Raw genomic sequence first — 14,519 nt, 5'->3', positions numbered from 1 at the left:
GAAAAGCCGGAGCCGAGGAGGAGGCATTTCTTCTTAACCTGTCGGCAGTCACGTCAGTCACGGCCGTGCGGGCTGCCGGTGCGCCGCACGACCGTCCAGCTGCCCGCGGGAGAATAAAGCGGGGAGCGGATTTGCCGTGGCCCGAATCAGCCCGTTGCGACCGTGGGACCCCGCGTTAGGGCCGTGAGCGGCGCGGAGGAGCCGGGCTGCGAGCTGTGGAGCGGAGGCCTGGCGCAGGCGGGCGGCGGGCTGACCTCCCCGCCGCGGAGCAGCCCCGGCCGGCGGCAGGCCCGGCCGCCTCATTGAGATTCAGGGCACAGGCGGCGCCGCCGCAGCTGTACGCTGAGGCGGCGGCCGAGGAGGCATCCAGAGAGGGGCCCAAAAAAAATCATCAAAGAACCGGCCCCCTTCGCTGCGCCTCTGAATAGGCAGGCAAACCAGAGGTCCTCCTCTCTCCGCGAGCCTGTTGGGAAAGGCATTAGCATAACCCCCTTTTTTTTTTCCTTTCTTTTTCTTTTTCCTTTCCCCAAGCTACTGAAAACCTGGCACTGTGTTTAAATATCTTGTTTTGACAGTTTGCTGAGGGAAGGGAAGAGTGCTGCACCAGCCTGGTGGGTGTCTGTGCAGCTATTAAAAAAAAAAACAAAAAACAAAAAAAAACAAAAAAAAAACCAAAAAAAACCAAACCAAAAAACATTTAAACTGAGAGTTTTCATTCGGGTCACCCTAGACTTGTTTAATTGTTTGGTGTCAAGTCATTAAGATCCCGAATTAGCTCGCTGCGTTTGGAAAGGGCTTGCTTCCGAATGCTTTAGAAATGCAAAGGCGAGTTTTAAAGCCCTGCTTTCTTTTTCCAAATCTGTTTCGATTTCAGCTGGTTTTGAAGCGAGTGGACACATACCCTATTTACTCGAGCGGCAGAAACTAACTGTAAATCCACGTCCCGCTCTCCAGCGCGCACGAGATGGCAGCTCCTGAAGGCTTCATGTCTTTAAGGAAGCTGGCATCTGTTTTGCCGAAACCTTATTAGGCCACCAGGATGCAGACCACTTCTCGCAGCCATTGAAGTCTCAGAAATGAGTCATTCCGCCTTTCACCAGTGGCACATTAGCACTGCGATTGGCATAACTTTCGCGTTTCCCTCGGACGGTTCAGGGCTGTACAATCAAGGAATGGCGTACGTCTTCGGAGCGGGTGGGAACGTAGTGAAGGCTTGCGTAACTCAAAAGCTCTAATATTTTGAGCATTAACCTTAAGTGTAATTAATGGCGCTACTTCTGATGCTCAGAGCAGAAAGTTTTAATGCATTATTTATCCATAGATTTGTGGTAGCCACTTGAGTGCATTTAATATAACTGAGACCTTGTTTTCAGTCGGTGCTCCTGGGCTTGTTCTGGTTACTTTGGGGCATAAGAAAGTGAATAGTTGGTCCAGTGCTTTTGTAAATATCAAGGGTATCATTGGATGCTGACTTGGTTAACCTAATGATTTTTTTTTTCAAACCATTGGTATGTATGAGTTGATTAAAAAAAAAAAAGCAGAGGCTTCTTAAATATAGTCTGTTCTGAATTAAAGGGTGTGGTGTTGGCTTTGAATGAGCTTGATGCAGCAACAAGCATGCAGCAGTTGGTAAATAAAGATGGATTTTCTTTTGTTCTGCTGGTGCTTGCTGCTCATTATTCTCCACTTACCCCGTGAGCTTCCCAGGGAGTGGCAGCTGTTTCTGATGTTAGACACTCTATCAGTGGTAGACAGCTCCAGATTCGGTGAGATACTGTTGTGGGGAGGAGAGGAAAATAACCTAACCCTGCATTATTGTAAATCCTCAGTAGAATTAACTTTTCATGAACCAAAAGAGTTTTGTGTTTAACTTTTTCTGAAATATTCAGGCGTAAGCGTGCTTTGCAGTATGTGTTACTGTGAAAAAGCTTTTCTGGCATGAGATGGATTTACATTCTAAGTGTGTGTTAAGTATTTTAATGTGCAGTGTGTGGGGGCAGACACAAGGCAATAAAGGGAAATCGGTCTATAACAATCTTCATGTATAGTTTCAGATATATACAGTTTGGGAATCTTTGCAATTTGGAAATTGCTTGGAGTAAACAGAATGGTACATAAAGATTTTAAATAATAAAGCTAGCAAGCTACAGAGGAGTGTATTTGGTTCCAGGATTTTATATGTAGGATTTATAACCCATGCTTTTGCTTTCCTGTCTCTGCAGTGTTAGCATTCTGTTACTGAAAACAAAGAAGGCTGTGCCAGGGCATTACACAAGCAATGAATCACAGAGGAAAAAATGTTTTGCTTTGTAAATTGTTCACTTTTCCATGGTGGATCATTATTTTTTTTTTTTTTTTTAGTGTTGTCTGATAGAATTTGCCACACATGCTTGCATTTACTGCACTTGGTACAATTCTTCTAGTGTGCCTGCATAAGTACTAATATCAGTGACTTCAAGTAACTTCTTGCTTATGACTCTTAAAACCAAAACCACAACAGGAACAAAAAACACAGGGCAAAAATTGAAACAGCTCAGTTCACTCTTCAGGCATGACAGCTTACTGAGTATATCAGAGGAAGGAAAAGGTGTTAATGTTTTTCGGTCAGCTTTGTCCCAGCGGTTCCACGTAATTTTTTTTTTTTGTCTGAATTGACAAACTTTTCTGCGTAAAATACTCGGATTTGCTGTCATGATCAATGTCGTCCTTCTCACAGGTTGTAGGAAGTTCATAGTGTTTTAGCTAATCATACAAATATAAACTTGTTTCTTAAGAATATGCACTTTGTACATTTTCTCGATGACTGTGTTAGTGAATGTGTTTCAGAACTTCGTAGAGGAACGATAGTTTGCTCAGGCTTGAATGTAAAATTATACTTGCAGATTTTCTGATTGGAAAGTCACACACGAGGCGATGTCTTGCCACTTTGCTGCAAGATGCAGAATTATAACCTGTGTGTTACATAGTAAAATTTATACCACAGATGCTGCAGTGTGCCTCATACTGTCCTTGGCAAGAGCAATCATCAATAATATGTATGCTTGCCATATTACAGGATTCATTAAGCTCCAGACATGTGGAAAGAGAAGTTTAAAATCATGTTACTTATTTGCAAATTAAAAAGGTGGATCAGGAACCAGAACCAGCTAAAGCAATGGATAAGGGAATGTCCAAGTAGAATGGTCCTTGCAAAATGCCTGGCAATAATGAAATCCTTGATTTTTCACACAGAAAGAGTGAAGAAAGAGTGAGTGTGGAGGAGGATGCTATATATGTATGGAATACACCGTTTTAAAGACTATGTGATTAATCCTGTTAGATGATGTGTTTCTAACAGAGAAACAGATTGGTGGAATAAAGCTGTAAGAAAGTATGAGAGCCAAACATAAGCATCTAATCTAAGAGGAAGAGTCTCTTGTGACAGTACAGTGTAATTTTGTGTAAAATCACGCATACTTCACTGAAAATAACCAGATAATAATTTCAGAATCTGCAAAAAATAAATGTCCGATCTGTAAATACCAATGGGGAAGACGTGTAGCATAGATTAGGGAGTAAGGGAAATGGAAACTCTGTCTTGCTCCTCTTCAGATATCTTTTGTCCCATCCAATCTGGATTTAGTCCTGAATGCAGGTATGATAAGGGGTATGAGATGGTTCCTAGGTCTCCTGGGTCTGCTTTATGCAAGAGAAGAAAATACCAATGAGTCAGGTATGTAACAGTGCATTCCAAAATCGTGATAGTCCAGGCAGCCGCCTCCCCAACCTGCTTACCTGGCAAACCCCTCGGCAAGAGCTAGGCTGAACGCGCCATGTATCTTCTTGTCCCTGTAGTCACATCTGTGTGTAATAGTAATGAGATTGCAGTAATCTCACTGGTCTGGGCTGAGTTGGACTGGTAATTTAGATGTTGAAAGGCTTTGTAATCTCCTACTGATCCCAGAAACTTTTCAGCTTTTAATTAAGGTCAGAATTAAAAAGACGATGACAACAAAACCTTCTACATTTACTGCCTTGCTTATAAATGTTAAGCCATGACAGCTATAGGTGAGTTCTTCTGAAATTCCTAAAGCAATGATGACACTTTTGTAAACCCCTTACAGGTTAGTATAACACTTGCAAGCTGTAACAGACCTCTCTAAAAGAAAGACTGGAAGGTTTGTGCTCACTCCTTTTCCTCTCATCTTTCTTTCCTCATGCCCTGTTTCATCAGTGCAAATGGATGTTTTCTGCAGACGTGGCCACTGTTGGAAAGGTAGCTCTGTGTAACTCTCCTCTGGTTTGGTAACTCTTAGTTTTTTGCTTTAGATTAGCCTTCGTTAAGCTTTTAATTTTCTAAACAGGTGAAAGCAGCAGGTAGGGGTGTGCGTGCCCATGGCCATGTGGCGTGGGTGTTGGCATTGCTTTGTGCTTCTGTGTGCAGGAGGGAAAAGTATAAGTCTGAACGGAGAAGAAATGGCACAGCTGGTGCCCAAAGCAGGTTGAAACTGCACCACAGAAGGAGAGGAGGTCTGTGGGGAGAGGAAGGAGGCAAAGCAGCTGCAGAGGAGTTCCTGGGGCAGGGTGCACATCGCTGGGAGAGAAATTACTGGCGGAGGAGAGCCGAGCAGCAGGCAAAGAGGGTGTGAGCGGAGCCTGGGAGAACAGGAGAGCAGCAGAAGGTTGCCAGAGCCAATAAATCTGGAGAGCCTTTTCTTCTCGCTGCTCTTGGTGGTTGTTTGAAGAGCTCGCCAGCAGATGAAACCGTGGGCACTGGGTACCGGCCGCTGCAGGGGCAGCCTTGCAGGGTGCGCAGGTGTGCTCCTGCTGCGGCAGACCTGAAAGAAGCTTGGCTCCTAGTCTGCTCCCTCGTCCTCTTCCTGATGCTGAACAAACGAGGAACCATACTGGAGGGAGGAGTGTATAGCTGCTGCCCAGCTGTGGGTGCTTTGTAGTGACCACTTCTTTTTTTAAATGTTTTTTTAAATCAGTTGTTGTTGGGGTGAACAGAGTTGGAAAAGTGTGGCTGGTACCCTGATTTGAATAGCGCCTTGAGTGAGGCTTTTGTGAATGAGCCAAATAGAAACATTACTGCAGGGCTTTGTAGCACCTAGAGGCCCAGCTTGACACCATGTAAAGCTATTTGAGGTTCTGGAGAGACTGCCTGAGAAGATGGCAACATGGACATTGAGCAAAGGGGGAAACTGAGGCACATTGACAGAGTCACCCAGGAGGGCCACAGGTGGAACGCCTGTCTTCCTTCCCTGAAGCCCATCTGAGTAAATCCAGTAAATAACTGAGGTTTTGATCAACTCTTTTCTTTTTATTGTATGGCTGGAGGTTTTGAACGTGGCTGTAACACAGTCATGCGACTACTACCTGTGCAGATTACTCAGATGCGCAGTAGCATGGTGTGAGCAAGGGATGTTTTCTGTGACAGAGGTGGAATATCTTTCAGAATAGGTGTTTGTTTTCTTCTTTGTGGTGGCTATACATCATCCAGTGTTTTCCCCTTCATATTGTGACATATCATCTCGTGCTTCATGCTTGAGATGTTGTGAGAGGAGTGAGTGATGTTATGTAACTTAAGCAGAGAATTATCATCTTAGGTTCTAAAAGTGACTGTTGGTTTGATAAAGCAGTTGACTAATTAGTAAATTACCCATTGTTGTTTAAAATACTTGCGCTGCAAAATGTAAATGAAAAAAATTTCTCCACTTGTCAGTATGAAAAATGACAATAGCAAAAATAATACATAGGACATCTGCTCTGATTTTTTTAAAATTTAAAATGCATTTAAGGCAGATGTTGCAGAATTTGAATGGAAATCGGAGTAGATGGAAGAACAAAACATAGCTGTTTACCTTTTATGAAGTCCCATTTTTATGGTTAACATCACTAGCAACATCTGACTCAGTGCCTGTATTTTTCCACTGTTTGTATGAGAATGAACTGAATGTTCTTAAAACTGCTGCTATGTCAGGATGACATATAGTTTCAGTATTTAAAAAAAAAAAAAATTGTTGGCGAGTCAGTGTTTCGGGGTGTTTTCTGATGATCTCTCCCTTTGCCCATCCTTTCTTTCCAGGAGAATACATAAAAACATGGAGGCCGCGGTATTTTCTTTTAAAGAACGATGGCACATTCATTGGCTACAAGGAAAGACCGCAGGATGTCGACCAGCGGGAATCGCCTTTAAATAACTTCTCAGTAGCTCGTAAGTGTTTTTACATGCTCCCTCGTCCAGTTTGGGGGTTGATGTCTTCTTGTAGTCATAGTGCCCGTAAGCTGCATCAGTAACATCTGCCCAGAGCGATGTATCTAAACACTAAATGTGTTTATTTGAGATGTGTTTCTCAGGAATGACTGTGATGTGGACATTTGATGCTCTGGGTTTTGTTTTTGTTTTTGTTTTTGGGTTTTTTTTTCCCTATTTTCTACTAATTTACCGTTTCTGGTTATAGAATAAAACGGGTTTATTTGTTAATATTTTGTATGTCTGTTTTTCAGCAAGTTGCTTTAAAGTGAAAATTAACCCAGGTGCAAGTCTTGGTACTTGGCAGGTAGGCACAGCTGAAGCATTTAATCCTCTGTTCTGCCACCAAGTCTGGATTCAAGTGGCATTGACATAGGTCAAAGTTATTTGATTATTAGCATAAGAGAACATGGAGCGAGCACTGCTTTTAATGCAAGACACTCAGTTTTTCTTAATTTTTAAGACAAAACCATATTTCTTCTATTAGAGCCAACAAAAAGGTCTGGAAATAATAACATCTCCTAACCTCTGCACTCTGTCCTATACAAACATTTCCGACTTTGCTCAGGTGCTGCAGCACAGGATGTGATAGAAGAATCTGAAGATAATTTCCTTTTCTTGCTCATGTTTTTAACCTTTCGCTGTATACTTCCAGCTTTTATTTTCTCCTGTTCTTAATCTTTCCTGTCTCATGATCTGCTTGTGTCTCGTTCCACCACTTAAAAATAGATCATTGTGGCACCTGTTATTAACAACGATCTGTTTCGTGTTCCTGGTGACTAGTGGAAGCAAAGCTCTGCAGAGAGAAGGGTAGGGGCTTTCCCTCTTCATTACAGGGTAGCTTGAAATATATGGGGTTCATCTTTGTAGTTGATCTTTAACCAGACAAATATTTTGGAACACCCTAGGCCTGGAATAGGGCTGGGCAGCCCTAGGAATTAATGCAAATGTTCATTTTTTTCCTGCTGGTAGCAACATATACCTGTTCTGACTGATGATGGGAATAAGTAGTGGACGTGCTGTTGCCTGGTGCCTCTATGCAGGATGCCAAGAGCGCTTTGGGGTTTTTTTGTCTCGTTTTAGAGAGAGAATTGTCATAGCGTTTTCATTTCGGTAATGACACGGTACTTTCCTCTTTAGACTGGTATCTCCTTATGGATCAAGAAGGTAAAGAAAAGCAGCAGAAAGCCATTAATTCATAAATTAATTCAGTACTTGGTCTGTAGCCAGAGGCTTTTAGCAAATGCACTTTTTGCAGGACACTTCCATCCTGTTGCTGCTAACTGCATTACTTAACGATAATTATTTACTGCAGCTCAGTGCTAAGGAGTAAAAAAAGATGCGTCTGTTGCCTTCTCTTTGTCCTAGTTCCCTTCAAGATGGGTTAACTTAAATCAGTTTTCACAACAGGAATATGGTGCTTTTCTTGGCAGATTGAGCCCATCAGTCTTGGCATTTATAGATATATAAGTTTGTTACCATGGCATCGGAGCATTGTCGAAAAAGACGTGACACATGCCTATAGAGTAAGGTGTAGCCCTCCTAAGAGGGATTGCGGGAAGGGTGGTGGGTGGAAGGATGTTCCTAGCAGTGGCTCTTGCCTGGTGAACCAGTGGCAGCTCGGGAAGGCCTTGATGATTATGGGGAGGCCTCCTTGCTAGAAGTCATTATTGTGGTTTTGGTCTCTCAGAAGCAGCTGTTGCCCCACCAGGATTTAATTTCTCATGTAGGCACTGGCATGCAGTGCTGCCAGCACCTGATGTGCGGTTCCCTTCTGGGTACCCTCCACACTTGTATCATTTGGATGTGTTTTGCACCACAAGTTTTCCCTTTGAACCTGCTTGCTTGGTACTTTCATTTGGGTTAACTTGTCGAGTTAGCGTGAGTGAACTTGAGCTGCCTCTGGAGGAAGGCTGAGGCCAGAATGCAGCCTTGCGCTGCAGAGGCAGCCTGCAGAAGCCTCCTGCCAGTGAAAGGTGGGGGGAATTTAGCTTAAATGTTTTGTAAAAATTCATCCTTTTTTTTTCTTCCTTTTTTTTTTTTTTTTCCAAGAGACCGTGATAGCCCTGACTTTTTTGTTAATTAGTGAACTAGATTTTTATTTTAATGAGATGGCAGGCTGTCTCTGTCAGTCTGTTCTTTGGAAGTGGTCCCATGTTTCTGATTAAAATCTTTACCCTCTTCTGCTGTAAAATAATGTAGGCTTTTTTATCTTTGCAAGTAAAAGGTTTTTTTCATGACTAGGGGACTCTTCGTACTTGTAGTGTAAAATTCATATTAAGTGATTTTTGTCAACCTATGAGAGGTAGGAAATATTCAATTCAGGAGAAAACAGTGAAAGAAGATAGCATCTAACGATGATTTGTCTTTTCCCTTAACGGGTATGAAGAAAGTATTAGCAATAAATACAGAGTGTGCTTTCCATGTGCTTGACAGTCTCTTCTTTCTCTACACTAGCCTTTTCCTTTCCGTCTGTGAGGGTTTTGATCATACATCTTTGAAAACTTGTTTATAGGACTCCCCATGTGTAAAGAGAGGCTCATTTTTTTTTTTTTTTTAAGTACCTTTTTCTCCACCTGATTTTCCATTTAAAATAGCCATATATCTATGTTTGTAATTCAATGATATGTTTAAGGAGTTTCTTTTCCCTGGAAGTTACCTGTTGTTGGTTTATTTTATTTAAAAAAAACAACAACAACAACAAAAAAAAACCCCAAACCCCCCCAACCAAACTAAAACAAACAAAGCAAAACTTCTGAAAGATGGTGGATGAGCATTTAACTGTGATTTTTGAGCCATATTTGTGTTCGTGTTCTGTATTTCACCACTAGTAAGGTAGGAGGAATAAAAAAGCCTGTACCTACATAGTTCTGCTCCAGAGACTCTGCAGATAAATAACCAATAGAGCCTGTGTTGTAAATCTGCCAGATAAGTAGCCTTCATACCGATTGTAATCTGGGATTATCATGTATGTCTGCCTATTAGGTTATAAGCCTTTAAAACCATATAGCTGAGAAGAGCAGTATATTGTGAAAAACCATATGGAGAGAGAGGCTATTCCTGTTAGAAAGAAGGGATTATTTCTCTGACTGTCAAAAAGGAGGGTGGACTGTGGTGGTTTTGTTGTACAGTTGAAAACGTAATTGCTCAACAATATGAGTGCTCCTTTTGGGACAGGACTGTGTGTCTGCAGTCAGGCATTTATCACAGGGCACGGGGTGGCCAGATAGTGGACTGATTTTCTCTGTCTGCCGTTACTAGGGGCCACCTTAGTCCAGGTCTGTAACTCAGGGCTCCCAGCTCCCCGCTTTTGCCATGCTGAGCTGTTTGGGGGCAAATCTATCCAGTGGTGCTAGCAGAAAAGGAGCACTTCAACATAATATTCCTGTTTGCCTTTCCAAAGTTTTATTTATTTATCATTCTTCTTGCCTGATTTACCTTTTTTTTTTTTTTTTTTTTTTTTTTTTTGGTTCCCCATCCCTTTCCTTGGAGAAACTAAAGCAGGAATGGGAAGGATTCTTCCTTTACATTATTGTTTTAAAGTGTGATGTCGTTATATAGGGAGCAGAGTTTGACACTTTCATCGCAAGTAATCTGCCTTTTAGCTTAAGTGCTGGGGAAGCAAATATTGTGACATTTTAGAAAGTCACTGGGATAATACTAAGTGTCTTTCAAATACAAAATGGTAATTTACATTTGAATGCCTTGGTGTCTATTCCTGTTAGGAACAATTTCTCTGTCCTACTTACTTTAAAAGACCAAATGCCAGGAAAGAATCAAGAGGTTCTTTAGAGCAATTTAAATCATTTTTAACAGGCTGCTGTTTATAGTACTTACTTTGTTGCAAATGGGGAATACTTTTGTTGGCCTGTTTGACAGGAAAAACTGTCTTCAATGTGGGTAAGCGACCCTCGGCCTGTATTTGAAATGTGAATGTTTTTATAGCAGAACCCCCAAACATGCCATGAATCAGACCTAATATTATATAGCATCTGTACCTTGCTCTGCTATAGTGGTGCATGTTGCGGTACATGATTATAGAAGGCAAGTTTGGCGCTTCTCTAGCTTGCAACTACAGTAAAGAGCACAGAGTCGGTTTTAAAAGTAAGAAAAAACCTACTGCTTCATTGTTTCGTTGATAAAATCCATGTGATTGTTGTATATGGGGAGAACTTAAGTGGTAGCGTCAAACTTTTTGAAACCTATGGGGTACAGCACTTTGGTAAAGCAATTTAAAAATAAAGCCTTCTGTATTTCTTGATATGTGCTGTTATGATTGAGCAGGGTAATTAGACAGCATATTGTTCACTAAACAAAACACTTCTATGTGACATACTTGAATTATAGTGGTTATTAACTGACAAATCTCTATTATTCATCTTGCTGTATGCCTTCAAGATTGCTGGATCAGCAAGCTTAACAAATATCAATGGACAGTGCTGATTTAGGGGAGAAGTGGTGATGTTTAATTGGTCCCCTTCTATGACAGAAAATGCCTTGTGTGGTTTATTATGCTGAAATTTAAATGGTTAAAGTTTAGAGTTCATGGCTAGTTTAACTATCTGTGCTGCTACTTCAGAATACTTAATCTGAGGCACTCAATGTGAATTTAAAGGCTGTTTTAAAAAAGTAACCAAAACCTCTCAGTGTATTTCTTCATCATGTTGCACTTCTGGATAAGTAAAGGAGAACAGCTCTGGATTTGCACGAGGTTAGAAATAGCCTGATTTTCTTCTTTGAGTCTTCAGCCGCAGGATTCGGTATGCTAGGGCTGCATTGTGCAGGCTCACAGAGGACAACCCCAGCCTTCATCTAATCATGGTAGGCAGACGAAAATGGGAGACAAAACAAACAACAAAAAAAGGAAGAGCAGCTAAGTTAAGGTGGATGATTCGGGAGCAGGAGTGAGATCTCTTGAGCTGAATTTATCAGGACCGGGCTTACTGGGTTGCACCAGCTCGTGCAGTTGTGTTCGGCCTTCACTGCCATTCTGCGGAAGAGGATGAGGTAGCTGGAAGGCTAAATACGGCACTCTGCAAGCACGGCTGCATCGCTGTGTGGAAGTTCTTTAATCTTGGTGAATGAAGGAGTGCCGTTTATCACACTAAAACCTTTTCATGACTCATTAATAAACTTTCTCTTATCTAATTGCAGTGCTTTAGTAGGATGCAGTATAACCTCAGCGTGCTATTAAAGAAAAATTAGATTTTCTTGTCATGAAAAATGCAAAGTTACTCATTGAAAAGCTTATAATTCCAGTCGCAAATGAGGCATGAAATATATTGCCAAAAATACGGCGCCCAAAAACACTGGTGGTAAATATTTTATCTTGGTGCTAATTAAGAGCTTGAATTTAAAACTGAGCGTTCTAAATTTTCACAATAATAAAATTAACCTAATGATACCAGTGTAGTCTTAGTAACATGCACGGGTACTCTGGCCAGACATTGTCCTCGACTTGCGCATTGCTGATGGTGGAGGATGTTCATAGCTCTAGCAGTAAGCAGAAATTTGTTCTTGTCTTCATAGTGCCTTTTTATTTACTTGGAAGTTGATTTAGAACCCGAAGACCAAATAATAGCAAGCTTGTGGTTTCATTAACTGCAAGGAAAAGAGTTTAATGTAAGAAAAAAAACCCCAATTATCCCCCCCCCCCCCCCCCCCCCGTTTCTTAATTTGACTTTCCTTTAACAGGAGCTGTTTAATTAGCATTAGATTTTTCTATTAATATAAATCTGAAAATGTGGTGTTTTGGCTTCTGTTGTTATTTCCTTGATTTTCTCTTGTTTTTCTGATCCTCACTTTTAGCATAGCTAGCGTGCCCTTAATCAGGTGCATTTTCAGGCCCAAATTTGAAGGATAAACACTCATAACATCCTATGAAGCTTAAAATAGTAGGTGTGATTTTAAATTAAAAAAAAAAAATGAATGCTCAGTTCTGGAGAGAGCACTTTTATGAAGGAAGCGGTGGTTTTGCATGTAGCCATACTTCTGTAGACTTTTTAGGTTGTGCTTAAATGCTGGACGTGATGGAAGCTGTTAGCTGCGTGTCCGTACAGCATCCAACTCTGCGGCAGCTGTCCCGAAGGCGTTTTAAATGGGGTCTTTTCTGGGGGTACCTCTGCAGTTTGATGTTCCCTCTAGTGTTTGAGGACTGGAAATGCTGAGTCCAGTCTTCATCAGGTCGCTGCAAAATGACCAAACACATTCTCTAGCAACTCCTTGAAAGCCAAGGACAGGGTTTTATGCTGGGAAAGTCAAAGGGAGGGAATGTGGGGGCTTGGCTTTAGCTTCAGTGGATGTAATTGCTGCATTATCAGCTGACTTTGTCCGTGTGCTCTGCTCTGGATGACCTTTGGAGTGTAGGACCTGAGTCTGAACGGCTTCTGTGTCATCACATCACATTTCTACTTAGCTCTATGGGCAGACCAAATGTGGAGCCTGTCTAAGCAGAATTTGATTTTGGTGCTGCTTAGATGACTATCTCCCAGGCTATTTATTGGTTTCATCAACACAGTAAATTGTCTCAAGTCTCCTAAAGAAGTACTTACAGAGATTTCTGTGGCTGATTAATCGCAACAGTTTGCTAGATAAGAATAAAGACAAATGATTATTTAAACCTGCTTATGTACCATGACTCTTTCTTCCTTGATTGTGGTAGAGTGCCAGCTGATGAAGACAGAACGACCTAAACCAAACACATTTATCATTAGATGCCTCCAGTGGACCACAGTAATTGAAAGAACATTTCATGTGGAGACTCCAGAGGAGCGGTATGTTTCATTCATATTTAATACATAAACTACTTGCAAAAGCAGATGCAAGTGTTCAGCATTAATAGCGAGTCCTTTGCTGAAGCTCTTATTTATCAGATGATGTACATCTAGACTGAAAAGCGACAAATAATTTTTGAGTGCCTCAGTTTTAGTGCATGTTCCAGCACAAAACATACCTTAAAGGGGGTTTCAGAGAGTGGATTTTGAGTAGTATTTGTAAATGAAATGTTGCTAGGTTGGTTATCCAAAATGGACAAGTGCAGGTGTGTACCAGCACACAGGTAGTTATTTCTGGAAACTCAGGGTTCATTTCTCACTGGAAAGGTTGTGGTATGTGAAATGAAGGGTTTCTGACCTGGGAGTTTCTGGAAGGATGAGCGCAAGTGAAATAGAGATTCAGGCAAAGTTGACTTGTATCAAAATACTGACTTTCTAAAGTCTTGTTTTTAAAGGAAAAAAGTTAGTTGTATCATTGCTGATTGCTAATGTTTTATGCAAATTAGATAATAAAGGTGATAGTTATCTGCTGCAGGTGCAGATTTCTGTTTCAGCTGTTAGGAAACAAAGCTAAGAGCATACATCCTGTGCTCTCATCATTGGAGAATTGATCTCTTACCTCCTGAGAGAACAGTTTTCCAGCACAGCTATTCTACAACTACAGAGTATTTAAATATTTACTTGCTCTTCAGGAACTGAACTTAAATTATTCCAGTACCATTGCCCTAGGGGAAGGGGTATTTTAGAACCCTTCTCCTCCCTAGATATGATACTGGCACATGTTTATTTTTAGGATCAGCAAATTCTACCTAATATTCTTTGCTTTTTTCTTTTGTAGCCTTTGCATGCACTGATTTAGAGAAGGTTCCTGTTTATTGCTTTTGATTCTACTACAATGATCAGAAGAAGGTGAAATCAAATTAAAAGCAAAGAAAAAGAAACTGGTCCTTGTTTCTTTTAGTAGCTTTGTGGTCAGTGACCCTAAAGGGAGTGAATAACAGTTTCCACTTGGGGGAAGATTGTATTTCAGTCTTGTTTTGTTCCCTCCTAGCCAGTTAAGTCAGCTTTGTGACACTTCAGGGCTCGGAGTGTTAGTCACCTCTGTTGTGTGCACTGGAGACATAAAAGCTGCGGGTAAAATTCTGGTCTTCCAGAAATCAAAGATACTCGCTTCAGGAGGGCCGAGGTCTCAACTAAGTCAGTAACAAATCCAAAAGAGATGTGAAGGTAGATACGCCTTTAGCTTACTCTGTGCCTTTAAAACCAACATTTGTTTTTTGAGAGAGAAGGAGAGATAAAAATACAGAAGAAAAACTTCTTTTTGTAATAGTTCTGAATATGAAAAATGACTAGTAAATAAAGGAATGTGTTTGTGATGGTGAGTGAAGTAGTCTGTGCTGGGAGTATAGGGAGAATGTTCAGAATGTTTAGCATTACCTTGCTGCCCCAGACAGGGCTGGATAGTGCATGTTCAGACAAAATCCAAAATAAAAAATGCACAGGGTGGGAAA

General features: G+C 41.2%; 1 protein-coding gene across 3 annotated transcripts in view; it reads left to right on the top strand.

Moving 5' to 3' along the window:
* The window catches only part of AKT1 (AKT serine/threonine kinase 1), a 74,560-nt gene that overhangs the window by 33,375 nt on the left and 26,666 nt on the right, over positions 1 to 14,519 (top strand). For all 3 annotated transcript variants that reach the window (XM_075503715.1, XM_075503713.1, XM_075503714.1), the window contains 2 exons: positions 6,068 to 6,196; positions 12,897 to 13,008. In XM_075503715.1, the coding sequence (XP_075359830.1) occupies positions 12,908 to 13,008 (101 nt within the window). In that variant the 5' untranslated portion in view covers positions 6,068 to 6,196; positions 12,897 to 12,907. The remainder of the gene's footprint in view (positions 1 to 6,067; positions 6,197 to 12,896; positions 13,009 to 14,519) is intronic.

This window comes from Mycteria americana, chromosome 5 (assembly GCF_035582795.1).
Source record: "Mycteria americana isolate JAX WOST 10 ecotype Jacksonville Zoo and Gardens chromosome 5, USCA_MyAme_1.0, whole genome shotgun sequence".
Lineage (NCBI taxonomy): Eukaryota > Metazoa > Chordata > Aves > Ciconiiformes > Ciconiidae > Mycteria > Mycteria americana.
The sequence above is the reverse complement of the archived record's forward strand: the minus strand, read 5'-3'. Positions and strand labels throughout refer to the sequence as shown.